This window comes from Helicoverpa zea, chromosome 31 (genome assembly GCF_022581195.2).
Source record: "Helicoverpa zea isolate HzStark_Cry1AcR chromosome 31, ilHelZeax1.1, whole genome shotgun sequence".
Classification (NCBI taxonomy): domain Eukaryota; kingdom Metazoa; phylum Arthropoda; class Insecta; order Lepidoptera; family Noctuidae; genus Helicoverpa; species Helicoverpa zea.
This window is the reverse complement of record NC_061482.1, coordinates 11,329,900-11,346,819: the sequence shown is the minus strand read 5'-3', so window position 1 is coordinate 11,346,819 and position 16,920 is coordinate 11,329,900. Positions and strand designations below refer to the sequence as shown.

At 38.9% G+C, this 16,920-nt stretch overlaps 1 protein-coding gene across 4 annotated transcripts in view; it reads left to right on the top strand.

The window, feature by feature from the left end:
• The window catches only part of LOC124644875 (ubiquitin carboxyl-terminal hydrolase 35), a 41,490-nt gene that overhangs the window by 15,206 nt on the left and 9,364 nt on the right, over window positions 1-16,920 (top strand). For all 4 annotated transcript variants that reach the window (XM_047184515.1, XM_047184514.1, XM_047184517.1 and 1 more), the window contains exon 8: window positions 2,770-2,949. In XM_047184515.1, coding sequence (XP_047040471.1) covers window positions 2,770-2,949 — 180 coding nt within the window. The remainder of the gene's footprint in view (window positions 1-2,769; window positions 2,950-16,920) is intronic.

Here is a 16,920-nt window from a genome sequence, read left to right as displayed (position 1 = left end):
TTCCGGTGGCATCAATATGAATGAAACTTGTTGCATTCATTCCTAGAACACACGACTGGCAACAGTTCAGGCGACAAATCCTATTTTGAAATGGTGCGCTCAAACAAATAAAATTAGGTGGTAAGCAACACGTAGCGGGTCAGAGCTGATGATGCTGATGATTTTGCTAGCCCTGACAGCTGTTACGTCATACATTTGTAATTCTGTTGATCCAATAATCTGTAAAAATTACTAGGTATTACTTTGCCAACACCATGTCTTGATTTACTTCATACTTGATGGCAGATTCAAATAAATAAATATTTAGTAAATAAAAGCCTGTTAGGTCGAGAAACAAAGACTAGCGTAGGGCGCTAGTCTTTGTTACCTGGCGTAGGTGTGCATTGTTATTGTTTTGTGTAAACCAATACTTTCCTCTCCATACAGTTCTGAATGGACCCAGGATAAGATACAATGTGTACCTGCCAATTAAAAACACAGCGCTATCCATTTTTAATTTAAAAGTCATCATAGTACCTGTATATAAATAACGTTGTTCAATAAAGCTGGAAATTTCCAGTAAACGCTATTCTAGAATTTCAGTGGAATTTCAAGTTTTAAGCTCGTGAATATTTCGCTTGAAGGGATTTTAAATATTACAAAAATATGTTTTTAAATGCAGTGCTTTATGAACTCGACAAATACTTGGAGCTTTCATAAATGTTAATAACAGTTCTTGGAAGATAAATTACGTAGTTGAACTAAATAATTAATAAAAATGAAATGCTTTTTAATTAACTTTCCTGGAGTTAGCTAATATCATCCTGAAATCTATACTTTGTAATGAAGAGTGAACATTTTCTTTGTTTGATTCACTGAATGTTTCTGTTCAAAAAGCTACACTGGCCCGTTTTACTTACTGTCACTTAGAATAAGGGCTTACACTTAAAGGTTATAAGGGACACAAACTTTGATGAAAACGAAATTCGTATTAGGTGTTCCCTACATGCTCTTAGGGGATCCCTATATTTAGGGATTTGTTGGTGAAAATGGGCATTAGACTACTATATTTTATAGCTAGCCTAGCTGTGAAGTAGCTAATACTTGTCTGAAAATAACATAATGTTTTATTATCACATAAGAGATTATACCTAAATGATGATGCGTGATGCCACTAGTACCTCGGACTTTACATTTTTAATATTATATCCGAGGTACTAAACAGTACAATAATAAAACATGCTCGCATTCATTCACTTAATGTGTGACTCATTTTCAAACATGGTCACTGAAATATAACGTAAATTGCTTAGTTTTAGAAGTCATAGTTTGTCAGTTTACTAGGGCCCGCAGATACAAAGGTAACTTTAATGCGCTTTAACGGTTGAACTGATTTTAATGAAAATTTTGATGTAACTGTTTGTTAGAATGGTTTCTTCGGGATGCGAGTGAAACCACAGGCGGAAAATATATACTTTTCATATTAAATTGCAGTATTGAAATCTATGTAGCAATTTTATTTAAATTAAATAATTTACATCCTTTTGTTTGTTCCCGGAATAGGTTCGTTTTGTTGCCGTGTTGAGTTGAATTTTAGTGTAATGCATATTTTTTGGAATTTCCAATATATTCGATGAAATTCTATAAGCCGCGTAATTGAATATTCAGTAATTTACTAACGCGGACAGCGAACGCAGCATTTAGTTTGCAATAACAGGGACTGGATCAATACTGATGAAAGTTCCTAGAAATAGCTCAGAGAGAATTTCCACTGAATCACGGGTCCCGGGAACGACTGTGCTATCTATTAAGTTGGTAGCTGCTTTTATACAATATAATAGTAACAGGAAACACACTGAAAATACTCGTTCGCTCTAGTTGATGGACTTCGAATTTTAAACCATGGCTTAGTGCACCACTAATTAAGTATTTAAAGTCAAACATTTGGATTTGAAAGCTTTGCAAATGTAAGCTGTGTATAATAGTCGTATTCCGTTTTAGCAGAAATTTCTGGCCAACTATAGATATGTTACTCGGATAGGTTGATGAGATAGGGGAGGCGCGTATCCAATTGAACGTAAAATAAAGTTGATACGCACAGACCCTCTTTAGTCCGAACATTCGATATTTACTAATTAATCTGATGCATGTCCATCGGGCACATATCAAATTGTGAATATCAATTATTGCGAGCGAATTTATTTGTATAAAAGCCTCTGCGTAATTCCACTTGCAACCGCGCTTTTGCTATGCCCTTTGCGAATGTAATATGGACCTTATTGGCTGCTGGGGCTAATTGTATGTTAACGGAAACACTGAACTACCACTCTGTCTATGCAATATGCTATGCAATTTATAATCCATGATTCCGATTCAAACATGCGATGTGTTCCATATGCCATGTAAATAAACATACAACTTACCCAGATATTGAAAATGACCGCGTATGAAAGTATTGACAGATGTAAAAGAAACTGTAAAAAAATAAGGCGTTTTTTTATATTGCTATCTGTGTACCTGCTTAAGACCTAGAAAGGCGCAGGCTTTTCTTCAACCAAGACTTCAATAAAACTTCCATCGTTACATTATTAACGAGTTAAACTTTGCAGCTAGGCGGACGAATAACTCGGCTTTCCTGTAACTAAATGTTAAATTCGCGATTCTTAGGTGTATTGCATTGTTTCATCGATACAGATCAAGAAATAAAATGAAACATTTTTTTTTATCTAAAGATTGTTTGATAGTTTATACAGGATGAACGCTGCTTAACATAAAAATAATTTCTGCCAGGTTCAGCACCCACGTGATGCTCAAGATGAATGCAGTGCCATACTGGTCTAAGATGGGCGTTTTATTCAGCAAAATGATGCACTCCATCACTACCAAGCTGAACCCCGATGAGTTTTTCAGCGTGGTGAAGCCACCATTCTTCACCAGAAATAATCAACACGACAGCTCCGAATTTCTGGGGTAAGTTTAGATGTATCTATTACATTTTACTTTTACATACTTCTTGTCAAATATCTTTGCCGCTCTGAAGGTAGCCATTTGAAGCCTTGCAATCGCTCTTGAGTTTTGATTATCGTGAAATGATGCCAACTTCATAGCGGTGAAGTTGTCTGAGGAGAACTGTGCTATGACAGAAGCCCGCGACTCAGTTAGCAAGCACTCAGGTTTTGTAACAAAGAAATCATTCTATACAAAATCTAGTGATCTTGTCCTTATTTTTTATATCAGCTACATATTTTGATGAAGATATCATTACATATTTAAGCGAATACAATGTCTCTATTTAGGCATCGTTCAGACCAAACGTATTGTCGGCCGCTGACTGTGAGCGCGCGTTACGCAGTTTATTGCTTTTCCATATATATTGAAATTGTCGTTCACACCGAACCGACTATACGCTGTTACGTCGTCTGTTGTAGCTGACTCTCAGTGGCCGATTATTTTACTACGCGACTATGCACGGCGGACGCGGATTGGCTACGCGGACGCAGTTGCCGAATAGCGCCGCTCCGCGCCGCGTACGCACCGCCGCGCCTCGGTACAGCACGTCGATAATTAGTGTCCCTTTTATATAAACTTAAACGTATTAAAGATAGTAACTCATCGAATGTTTTACTGTCATACGAAAATATTTCTTGAACTTATTTGGATAAAGTCTATATTCGAAATATAAAGTATGAAATTGACCAAGAAAACATCTCTTCAAATTTAAGGGATGTACCCACAATCTCTTCTTTTTATTATTTTCGTCTTCCTCTAGAGCTTCGCAAATGGCAACTATCTGAATGCGCATCATTTAATTGAAATATCAGTAAAACGTCTGATTTGAAAAAATAAATTACGCTAGTTTTATCGTTTATAAAATACTAAGTGCAACTTCAAATACTGAGCCCTTTTATGTGTAGAATAGTCAGCCGCTCAGCGTACGCATCTAGTGTGAACCTACAAGAGCCTATTCTTTTGTTCACACATGTAGCGCATCGTACGCTATAGCCTATTGTCGGCTTGGTGAGTACGCGTACTGCAGATTGAGTCGACGTTCACACTGGGGCAGACAGTGAGTATACTCACAGTCAGCGGCGGACAATACGTTTGGTGTGAACAATCCCTTATAGATAGTTTTCTTTCTCTACGGAGAAAGGAAAGATAAGCGGAGATGCCATAATGCAGGTAGGTCAGGCGCCTTCTTCTAGGTCAAATTCGTAAGTACGTGGGCATGACCAACACGATAAGTTGCGAGTAAACTGACGAGGCGTAAGGCTGCGTCTCCACTGAGGCGGAGATGAGCGGAGCGGAGAGGAGATGTGTGGGGATCGATCAATCACGTTACATGAAAAAGTCGAGAAGTGGATTTCACGTAATGTGATTGGTCGATCCCCACACATCTCCTCTCCGCTCCGCTCGTCTCCGCCTCAGTGGAGACGCAGCCTAAGGGTTCTTTGCGACATCTGTCAACAATTTTTGTTATTTCAAAAATGGTCGGGTCCAAAGAAGGCGTAAAAGTGCGAAAACAGTTACGTTCCTTGTCCCTCGCTCACCCGCATTTAGGCGCGCTACTTTCTTTCGGGCGATCTTAGCGATCAAGGCGATTTTCCGTTATGACATCTTCGCTAGTTATTTTGTTCTTCATGGTGACCTCGCTCTGTTGTTTCCTTTTGGTTGGCGCGTGGGCATATCGAACGGACGCAAGGAACGGACGGACCTAAGAGATTTTTTACCTTATTAGTATCTAAAAATACAGTTTTTATTGAATGAATGAATGAACGATATATTCCCAAAAATATTTGTAGGTGACTAAAGTTCTTAAAATATAAGGATCACTATATTTGCCATTTTGAATACTGTATGTCTGGTATTATCTAGTTCTTTATATATTATATATTATAATGGAATTAGTCTATACACGTACTGAGTTATTCATTCAAACATCTTTTTGTGGCCCAAGGCCATGACAGAAACGTGGGACTATATGACACTATCGGAAATATGAGTGCTTTTTGATAAGTGAAAATTTACTCGTTACGCCATTATTGAAATTGATTTTTCTGAAAGATTGAAAAAAAGTTGTGCTCTGTCCTTTTATGAATTCATGTCCAGGCGTACTGAAATCTACCTACCTATTTTAAATTAAAATTTTGGGAAATTATACACTCTGATTCCGCTGACCCTCTTTGTATACCTAATCAAGTATACGAACTAAACGGGGTATATTAAAGATTATTTTTCCGACCCAAATATCGACCAATAGAATTGCACCATTCGACGTCACGTGGTACAACCTACATGGTATTATACTGAAAATTTTTTGAATATTTTCTCTGGTCGTTGCTACGTCAAACTGACAGGTTGTGGCCGACATTTGGGACGGAAAAATAATCTCCCGAATACCACACGAGCTTCATAATTATCTGGCATTTCCCTCAAGGTTCCCTGCAAACAAATAAAGTCGTCAAGTTTTTCAGGAAAAATCACTCGCGCTTCGCGCTCGTTATTTTTTAACCTGAAAAACTTGACTCCTTCATTTGTTTGCAACGAACCTATCGGAAAATACCCGATAATTTTGAAGCTCTTGTGGTATTATAAGTGATTATTTTTCCGACCCAAATATCGACCAATAGAATTGCACCATTCGACGTCACGTGGTACAACCTACATGGTATTATACTGAAATTTTTTTGAATATTTTCTCTGGTCGTTGCTACGTCAAACTGACAGGTTGTGGCCGACATTTGGGACGGAAAAATAATCTCCCGAATACCACACGAGCTTCATAATTATCTGGCATTTCCCTCAAGGTTCCCTGCAAACAAATAAAGTCGTCAAGTTTTTCAGGAAAAATCACTCGCGCTTCGCGCTCGTTATTTTTTAACCTGAAAAACTTGACTCCTTCATTTGTTTGCAACGAACCTATCGGAAAATACCCGATAATTTTGAAGCTCTTGTGGTATTATAAGTGAAAATATCATCTCAATATATTTAATTTATCTTGCGTTGAAAAGGTTACGAGAATAGCAATGGCTTTGATTTCTAGACTAGTACAAAATGACTCCTTATTATAATTGTAGCTGGAAACTTACAGGGTTACTAGACTCTTTGAATTATAAGCATATATACTCAGCTTTATTAAGTACCGAAATCGATGCCTTCTTCATGTTTCGTTGTACCTATGTCAACGTCAACTTTCATACAGTGCAAGAGAAACCTATCGATATTTTCGAATACTATTCTTACTTTTGTGGGCACGGAGAACCTGATCAGGAAGTCATATTTACAACACGTAGTGACAAATGTCATCTTACTTAGATCGATCAATATTTCTTAATCCACATATTACTATTTCTCTATACTATCTATACTAATATTATAAACAGGAAAACTTTGTTTGTTTGTATGTTTGTTTGTTTGGTTGTAATGGATAAACTCAAAAACTACTGGACCGATTTTAAATATTCTTTCACCATTAGAAAGCTATATTATCTGCGAGTAACATAGGCTATATTTTATCCCGGTGCGGGCAGTAGCTCCCACGGGACGCGGGTGAAACCGCGGGAAAACGGCTAGTTTATCATATAGAGTGACTGCTGATTAGTGATCGATACTTGAACTCGTGATTTTATTCACTATTAGGTACAAACAACTTTCCTTTAAAATACCTTTCTTTATTCTTTTACTTAACAACTGTTTCAAACTTCGAACTTCGGCCGAATCTTCAGACAGCTGTTTTGCTTCGAAGAGATCCAAAAATTTGCGTGTCCCTAAAAACAAACAGACACACAGACAACAGAAAGATCGGTTCTCGCCTTATAACCACAAAATAAATACCTACAGAAGCCAAGGTCTTGCATGTACTTCACTTTTCTAGCCTAAACTCGGCGGTTGCGCTAGGGTTGTTAATTTTGTTACACCCAAAGAGCTTCCGTGGTAGTTGAACTCGTATCTAATCAGTTGATTTATTGTTGAGATTGAAACTAAATATAGGTAAGGTTCCTTAGTTTACTACTGAATCCTAAAATTGCGTTCTCAACTTGCGTAATAAATGTAGGATAAACATTTTTTGTCTTCATTTGAATGATTCGAAGTTAGCGGTTTACCCACATATTCTTGCCACAATTTTTGATCACAAAAAATATCAACCCTTACACGTAATAATCTTTGTAGTAGGTTCGCAAAATGTGAAATTATAGGTTGTTTAAAACGACAGTCCATTGGGGTTTCAATGTGGGAAAACCCTTATAATAATAGGTTTTTTGTTGCTTAATAATTCCTCAAAAATGTAAGAGATGCCCGTCTCAAGCGGACGACACGCGCGCTCTCGGCTCCGATACAGTCCGAGATTAGCGGCGTCTATGTATGCGTGGCTCGACTTGACCACGCCACGTGACTTCTTTATGTACCAGAGCCGCGGTAACTCTTTCGAACAATCCCGCAGCCCTGGTGGGCTCCAATATGGTTGGTGGGTCTAAAGCCCTAGTAGCTATATTAAATCAAAGGAGATGTATGTATATGAAATTGCCGTTTTGTATGAAAAAATTTAAATGTTTTTTTTTCATGTATTTTTTATTTGTTTTTATCAAAGTAATTATCCATGCTATCAATGCTTCTTTGCCAACGCAGTGGCAGTGAATTGATGCCCTTGTCAAAGAAATTAGCTGGACGGGAGGCAGCCATTTGTTCAAAGGCATTTTTTACTGCCTCTCGGGTACTGAATTTTTTACCCGATAAAAACTTATCCAAATTCTGGAAAAAGTTTAGTGTGTGGGCGCATGGTCTGGTGACTGGCAGACGACTGAAAAAATCATTCATTTGTGTGTCTGTTGAGCAGTGCAAGGCACTTCTCGACGCGTACTTCGCGCTAGCGTTCATTGAGTTCGTGGATCACCCATTTGTTAAGCTTTTTTACCTTGCCAATTTGACGCAAATGGATCAATATTGTTTTGACGCTAATGTCGAAAGCTTTAGCCGTAGATTGTATATCATCAGCTTCCACAATCGCTTTTAATTCATCGTTGTCGACCAAAGTCTTCGGTTCAACTTTCAGGTCGAAATTTCCAAAACGGAAGCGAGCACACCAATAACAGGTGGTGCGTTAGTTAGCAATGTTAGCTCCGTAAACGTCGTTGATGCTACGTGCCGCTTGTGCCGAGTTGCTGCACCACGGTACTCATATTCCATAATAACTTGATTTCTTAACGTATCCACGATGAAGAAGAAGATTGAAATGCGATGACCATGTAGCACTAATCAATAAACTAATGACTACTTTTGGAAGATGAATTCCATGTTTTTTTTTAATAAAATTTATTTGAAATTACTTACAAACAAGAAATATTATGATTTGAACTGGCCATTACCGCAAAACGGCAATTTCATAGGTAAAGACCTAATATAATTAAAGTTTTCAATAATTAGTTCTTCATGCTGTACTCTTTCAATTAAATGTTTTACCTTTCATCACAAAGAGAGCTCGTATATTAACCCCATTAATAATATTGCTACCCACGCCGGAACTACATGAAAACGATTCTGAATAATTATAAATATATAATATAATATAATATAATATTTATAATATTGACATAACACTCCAAAGTGCATGTGTTTCACAGTACATTTTACAATTTCAATTTTGGACAGGAACTGAATAGGTTTATTTGTCTATTCAGTCTATTCAGGCCATATATTGCATCCTAAATTCAAACAGTTTCCATTTACAGGACTGACATTAAATAAAACGTACTTACTTTGATGACAATTGACAAACCATTTGTTTGCTAGACATGCTGCAGTCAGTGTGTATATGGAAGGGCACTCTTTGACAACGCTGCCGAAGCTTTGAATATGATAAATAAACGTGAAAGCTTATGTACGTAGCTCTCGGAGCGTCCCTTAATAGAAGGAATTCAAATTGAAAATCTAAATTGCGCCCTGTTGAACAAACACTAAAGGACTGTGCATTAATAACTTTTGCAATAACTGGTTCCAAGAAGTGCATATTAAAATGAAAACTACATTTCGGAAAATAACTCAGGGTAAATACATTTTAGCGTTTTTATCAAAGCGCCGTCAAAGCATTTTCATTTATTTGGTTCTTCTCCCGTTGCACTAACAGATAAGTTTACACGTAATTCCCTGAAAGGAAATAATACGCTTCAGGAGTCTTAAACTGTAATACGAATATACTCGCTTTCAGCACTCGGTGTTACCTAAGCTCCTTAGTTGGTCCAAGATGGACGACGAGCTGCTTTCTAGTCTTTGATTCTCTAGTCTTTTATTTCCTGTTGAATGTGAGTCGGTATCAATCAATCAGGAAGCAAGCAATGCGTTAAAAATAGTCATCTACAAGGAAATTAGCTTTTGAAAAGAGTATTCAAAGTAAGTATCGACTATATGTCTTCGTCATGCTTTCTTATCAAATACGTATCGTACTTGAAGCTTAATAAAATACGTTGATATTGCTTCTATGATACTGCAAATTGAATATCGACAAAGACCTTTAGGGTCAATCCCCACTGAAAGAGCAGCGGCCGGCAGCGGCCGTAAATGCAAGTGATTGAGCGCGAGCGCGGCGGGCCGCGCTCTTAGGCCGCTGCCTCGAATTTTGCGGGCAGCGGGGCGGCAGCGGCGGCGGCGCGGGCGGTCACCGTTTGACTGGAGCTCACCGCTCGTTGCCCGCTCCCCGCGCCGCTGTATTCGAGGGCCGGTCCATTTGATTATACGTGTAAGATCCTGCCGCTCCCGCGCCGCCGCCGCTGCCGCCCCGCTGCCCGCAAAATTCGAGGCAGCGGCCTTACGGCCGCTGCCGGCCGCTGCTCTTTCAGTGGGAATTGACCCTTAAAGCCTTGAAGATGTTACTTGTAATGGACATTTACCGAGATTTTGAGGCTTCTTAGAGGTTTGCAATTTAATAACTAATAGAAAACTTCATTTTAAAGCTCGTTAACTTGTGAAAAGGAAAGCCTATTAAGTTCTTCCTAGAATGTTGGAGGCCCTACAAAGAAGTAACAACATTGTGCTAGTGGACATAAAGTCGACATTGCACTTCTGCCAACTGTCCGCGAAACTTTAAAAGCTGGAACATGCATCCTGTATATGTATTTTACATTTTATTTCGACTAGGACAGTGTTCATTGAATTGTTATTTTAGTATGTTATATATTTATTTCAGAAGCACCAAACGATATTCGTTTCAGGTATCCTATTATTTACGGAAGTTTTATTATAGCTGTAATCGGGCATAGAATGATTTTGTTTATTTTCTTTCCATTAGTATACTTACACACAATTTATGCAGTACATTTTTCATTAAAACACATATTGATCATGCTCCGAAAACATGTAACTTAAAAGGATGAGATGAACGACCTTGCTCTAATATGATATGCACCACGCGTGAGGTGTGATTGTTTCCGAGTAGTGCACTGATAGTTAGACTCGAGAGGGTTATTTTCTTGTTAGGAAAATATCCTGTTGACACAATGTATGATACGTAGCTTCTTAAAAAAAACTAGGTCGCAAAAGGACTGTGTTTTTTTTTTATAAATGCGGTTTGCAGGGAGATGACATGACAGTGATCTTATTCTGAAGGGTTAAAAGGTCGGTGAATAAGAGCATTTCAAATTCCAATTTCTGAGGAACTATTTGGTACAGTACAGAACCACAGTCCTTGTATCGATTAATCCAGGATAATTTGCGTTTAAAGCGGTCCGTTCGTAAACGGGTGACCATTGATGTCGAAACCAAATCTCCTTCGTGCCTCGAAGAGCACGTTGAGTTGTGGGTCCTTCTAACATGTATTACAGTCATCAAATCTGTTGAATATGGTTTCAGCTTGCTTTCATGAACATCACGGGAGCTTCGTTTGGCATAAATGATAATCAATAAAAGCTTACAAAATGAAGCGTTACTTCCTGAAAATACCCCTTTAAAATTATTAATGCAATTTGTATTGATAATTTTAATATGACATTGTAGTGAGAGATTAAGCATATAATTAATTCAACAATGGTATTTATATCAATTTTGTGGAATGAGACCCTTTAGTTTTATATAAAATGATGTGTTGAATGCAACAGTTATATAACATGTTACCTAACTTACCTATATTGAAGTCTCTCTATCACACACGTGCACCGGAGGTACCGGGCAAACATGCGCAGTATAGCTCGAATATGTTTGACCTATTTCCCGTTGTAAATACGCTAAAGTTTATTTTACCCAGACAGACCCCCTACTTAGGTCCTGCAGGGCTTACGGGGGGTAGCGTCCTGTGCCCTGCGCAGCTAGTCGGATTACGTGCCCGTTATTACCGAGAATCAGGTACAAAGCAACAGCGAGGCGACCGGGGGTTTTAATGTACTTATATGGAGCACAAAAGGGGGGCGGGTGCACTCCGCTGGTATTTCAGCAACAAAGCAGCTCTTGCTGAGTATTGAAAGCTCAAATAGTTGTTCGGCTTTATTAATCTATATTAACAGCAGCGTATTACTCAAATGGTTCTCCATGAAACTAGACTGCATTAACTAAAACGATAACAACTTCTCAATAAAGTGGTTCAAAACCTGCTGATTTTTTTATAAAACAACCACACTAGGAAATGTTCAGTACATGTTGAAACATTGGCTAATAAAAACAAATCCGTGACATACAGACGGCACGTTCGGATTTTCTCTTACGTCACAAAGTTTGGAAAGAACTCCTTAGCAACAGGTGTAGCTACATGTGCCCAGTTTAGTCACGTGTAAGTGTAAGATTTTGTACAAATGTATGAATACATCGTTGTTCATTAAAATGATCTTTTATTCAATGTCTGAGCTGAAGTTTAGATTTTGAAGGGCCTTTGATTATTTCTCAACTTTGTTTTTTTTCTAATTTTTGACTCGATCATGATAGGCAGGTAATGCAGTGGTTGAAAGTTTGTGGTGATGACTTTATATGAAAGTTCACAGAAGGGTGGTACGATAATGCTTCGGCAACTGTAGGACTTTGTACGATATGCTTTTACTTTAGCCACGAACCTCATAGTTTTTTGTCATCTCTTTGGATCTTTTATGGTGTTGCCCCAAATAATAGGCATGATGACAGTAATCAAAAATCATTAAAATAATATATTTATTTAATTAAACTTGAAGCTTGGAATATAAAACGCGCATTGTTTTCTTTATTAATAATGTGATTAATATGTATTTTTATAAAATAAAATTACGAAATAAGGCAATCCGCCATGATATCTTGAACACCAATCAGAGCTCGTGACGTCATTTCTCAAAACAACTCGCGCGAAAGCGCACGAACGTCACATTTCGTTAATGTGAACTTCCACTGCGATCTTTGTTTTTAATTAATTAATTGTTTATAACACGAGTTATGGAGCCCGGATTTATCAAGGCAAACAGCGCTAATTTGCCTATAATTGATATCATAATGCTGGGAAAGTTTTTGGCATCAAATAAAGATTTTTGTTCAGCTGAATTTAGAAATGTTAAAACTTCCATGTAAGTATACTATAGTTTAATTAAAAAACAATGAGAGATGAAACCTAACCTCGAAATAGTTATTTACATTATAAACTATGCTAGAATCTAGAGAACTATGTAATAACTTACATCAAAGTGATCTTCACAAAAATAAAGTTGTACCCTGGGCAATATTGCTTTTGAATCTCGCCTTGCAAGTTTAAGCCACTTGTTTCGTATTTTTTTATTGTGAGGAACGTACACAAATAACTCATCAGGAGTTGTTTTGGATGTGTTCTTACACTGGGGGACCCCACAACACCTATGCCCTTTCGAATTCATATTTAATAACACAAAAAACTTAATTATTGCACGAGCGTTGTTTACTTGCGTCTTGTAATTTCAGTTGTGACGTCACAAGTGACGACATGACACTGACAAGCGTTTTCGCGCCGGATTCAAAGTGGACAGAGAAAAATGCAATTATTTGATAAAAAAACTTCGCATTTTCTTAAAATTAATGATTTTTCATATAAAATAGACGTATACCTACATCATACAAAGGAATTTAAAAATTTGTCATCATGCCTATTCTAATTATATTATTTTGTAGGGAGTACCGACTAATAGGGTTGTTTCCTAGTATTCATTTAGATAAAATTAAATAAATGCAACGAAAGTTCACAAAACTAGAAACACGATAAGCTATATTATATTATTTATAACTGACCATATATTTTTTAATTATAAAATAATTATATAATAATAATTATATTTAATTTATAATTTATGAAATTTTAATTTTGAGCCTGTGACGTCACGCCATTAAAAAGGACGAGAAGAGACCGATGACGTCATCCTTTCTATATTTGACAGTGACAAGTATTTGACAGTGACAGATATATCGAAATAACCTCAGAATTAATGTTTTGTTTAGGGATTCTCGCCACAGAGTGTCTTTGGTTAGCACGTGTGCCTAGAATTTTCAGCCGTTTTAAGTGTTTTGGTGAACTTTTGTGACTTAGTTTTGTGTTTGTGTGTTGTCCTTGTGTTTGTTTCCAGTGGTGTACTGTTATTTCGGTAACTTACTAGTTGTTTATAAGCATAATGGATCAAAATAAACCTCCCGATCCCGATCCTCCCGACATCTCTGCATATGCCCCTCTTTCCCCCAACTATCCGCTATCCCAACTCGCTGATGTTGCTTGCAGCATCGCGGACTCCCAGACCCCATCAACCTCGTATACCAGGAAACGCTCCGGAGATGATGCTAACATTGGCGTGTCAACCCCGCCATCCAAACAACAAAGAAACCTAGTTGGCCGCAGCAGGTACTCAGCTACTGATAAGGCACCTTTTATCGTTCATGTCTCTCGATTGGAGCCCCAGCCTAACGCCGGTACCTCTCTACACCCTGTTACTTTCGGAATATTCCTACAAAAACATAATATTACTAACGTTGTCCGTGATGGTGTTAAAAAAGTTGGTAGGAACCGTGTGTCTGTAGAGTTTAAATCCCCTCAGGATGCAAACTCATTTATTATCAACAGCATTTTACATAAGAACTGCTATGTTGCCTCAATCCCCACTTTTAATATAACTAGGATGGGAGTTGTGACTGGTGTTCCCACAGATTTGAATGAAGAGGAAGCCCAAAAATACTTACAGGTCCCTTCAGGTTGTGGTGAAATCCTGAAAGTTCGTCGCATAAGCAGGAAAGTAGTTATAGATGGAGTAACTGAATTCAAGGCAACAGAGACATGTGTTCTTACCTTTGATGGCCAAGTATTGCCTCAAAGAGTTTTTTGCTGTTACACTTCCCTTCCAGTTCAGCAATATGTTTATCCCACCATCCAGTGCCGTAAGTGCTGCAGGTTTGGTCATGTGGAACTAGTGTGTCGGTCCAAGCCTCGCTGCAGTAAGTGCGGCCATGATCACCCTGGTGATGGTTGCAGCACTTCTGAGGCGGAGGCATTCTGTGTGCTCTGCTCAGGGAATCATTTTGCAAATAGCAAGTCATGCCCGGAGTTGGGTAGACAGAAGGCCATTAAGACGGTTATGGCTGAGAAGTCCCTTTCATATGCTGAAGCTAGCAAATCTGTCCCACTTGCTTCTCGCAATTATGCGAATGCTGCAAAAGCAGTTCCCGCCCCTACTCAGTCATACCGCAAAACTGTTTTTCTTAAGCCAAGGACCCATGCCCCTCTATCTCCCTCTTATGATAAAGCTGCCCATCAGCAGATTATTAACTCCCCTGCACCTTCACAGCCTGATGGCTGCGCTCTGAATAACCCATTCATTGATAGTAATGTTTCCTCAATAATAGATATACTTATTAAACTTCTATCTACAATCCTATCCACCAATAATACCCAATTACCGTCCAACGTTGCCTACCAATTAACTAACCTTTTATCAAATATTAGAAATGGCGCCTCGCCAAGTATTCCTTCAATGGAATGTGAGGAGCGTGTGGCATAAAAAGCACGACCTCATATTCCTCCTCAACAAATTCAAGCCTCTGGCTTGCTCTGTAGCTGAGACTTGGCTCACCCCGAGTCTCAGTTTTAATATACCACTATTTAATATTCTCAGATGTGACAGATCTGATGGCTATGGAGGGTTGGCTCTCCTTGTTAATAATCGTGTCCCCCTCTCCACCTTGTCCCTTCCGGTTCTGGATGGTGATATGAATATAGTTGCGTGTAGAATCGAGGGTATCACTGTTTTATCGGTGTATATTTCCCATCCTCAGCGTAGGTTTTTAACCACCATTAGGGACATTTTGAATAGCATAGTAGGACCTGTGCTCGTCATGGGTGACTTCAACTGTCACCACTTTAGATGGGGCTCCAATCGTTGTGATTCGTTTGGGGAAGGTTTAGTAGAAATCTTGGATGATTTAGACCTTTGCATCTTAAATGATGGTAGCCCTACTCGTAGATCCCTTCCAGGACAGCAAAAGAGTTGTGTAGACCTCACATTCTGTTCAGTTGAGTTGGCGGCATCAATTCATTGGGAATGTACTACTCTGACGCATGGTAGCGACCATTTCCCCATTGTTGTAACTTTAATTAATAAAACTTATTTAGAGAAAACTTCTCCTCCACTATTGAAGTACAACTTGTCCAAACCTGATTGGTCGAGGTTTGCATCTTTACTGGAGGGGAAAATTAGTATGCTTCCAAATTTAAATTCAAGTTTCCAAGATTCTTCTGGTCACTGCCATGCTAAGAGCTGCTACGATGGCTTTATCTCGGCCATTACCTCAAGCGCAGACTCTACCTTTCCGTTGCGCAACTGTGCCAGAAATAAAATCCCGTCACCCCCGTGGTGGGATCAAGAATGCACATCGGTTATTAAAGAAAGAAAAGAGGCCGAAAAACAGTACAATGATGCGATGAATAGCGTCAATCTTATACGGTACAGACGAGTGTTAGCTCAATCTCGGCGGCTTCTTCGCAAGAAGAAACGTCGCGGTTGGGTTAAGTTTTGCACTTCTCTATCCCCTTCCACTCCTATTTCAGCAGTTTGGAAGAGCATTAATCGTTTCAGGCGAGGCTGCTCCCCATCTATCTCTTCCCCTATCTCGAGACAAACTGCTGAATCCTTTTTCGACAAAATTGCTCCAGCCTATGTTCCTTCTTCCTCAGAACTTCTGCTCCCGTCTGTAAATATTTTGGACGATCCTATGAATGAACCATTTTCGTTGGAGGAACTTGATGCGGTGTTACGTCATGTTAGGGATTCCGCCCCAGGCATAGACGGCATACCGTACTCATTTGCAGTTCATTTTGGTTTTGAAGCAAAAAAGTATTTTTTAGGAATAATAAATTATTGTTATCAATTTGGTTGGGTTCCTGAACAGTGGAAAGCTCAGATAGTAATTCCTCTTTTGAAGCCCGGCAAGACTGCTGATGATCCGAATGGCCTTAGACCAATTGCTTTGTCCTCAGTGTTGGCCAAGATATTGGAACATTTAATTAAAAATAGACTTGAGTGGTTGGTGGAGTCTAGGGATTTACTGCCGAGCCATCAGTTTGGCTTTAGAAAGGGGCTTAGCACCATGGACAGTGTGGCAATTTTGGTTACTGATATCCGTACAGCCTTTTCCAAAAATGAATCTGCTGTAGCCACTTTCCTTGACATCTCTTCCGCATACGACAGCGTCCTTCTTCCAGTTCTCAGGCAAAAATTGCAACAGCTGAGGATTCCGGGTAAGATGGTACAATGTATATGCGCACTCCTCATGTCTCGCTCTTTGATGCTCAGAGTGCAGGGGGAGGTATTTGAGGTGAGACAGACGTGGAAGGGCCTTCCCCAAGGCTCAGTTCTGAGCCCCCTACTATACAACCTGTATACAGCAGACATTGGCTCCTGCCTTAATTGTGACTGCCACCTTCTACAATACGCGGACGACCTAGTGTTGTATGTAGTTAATTCATCTATTGCGGACGCTGCCTCATCTCTCTGTCTCTCC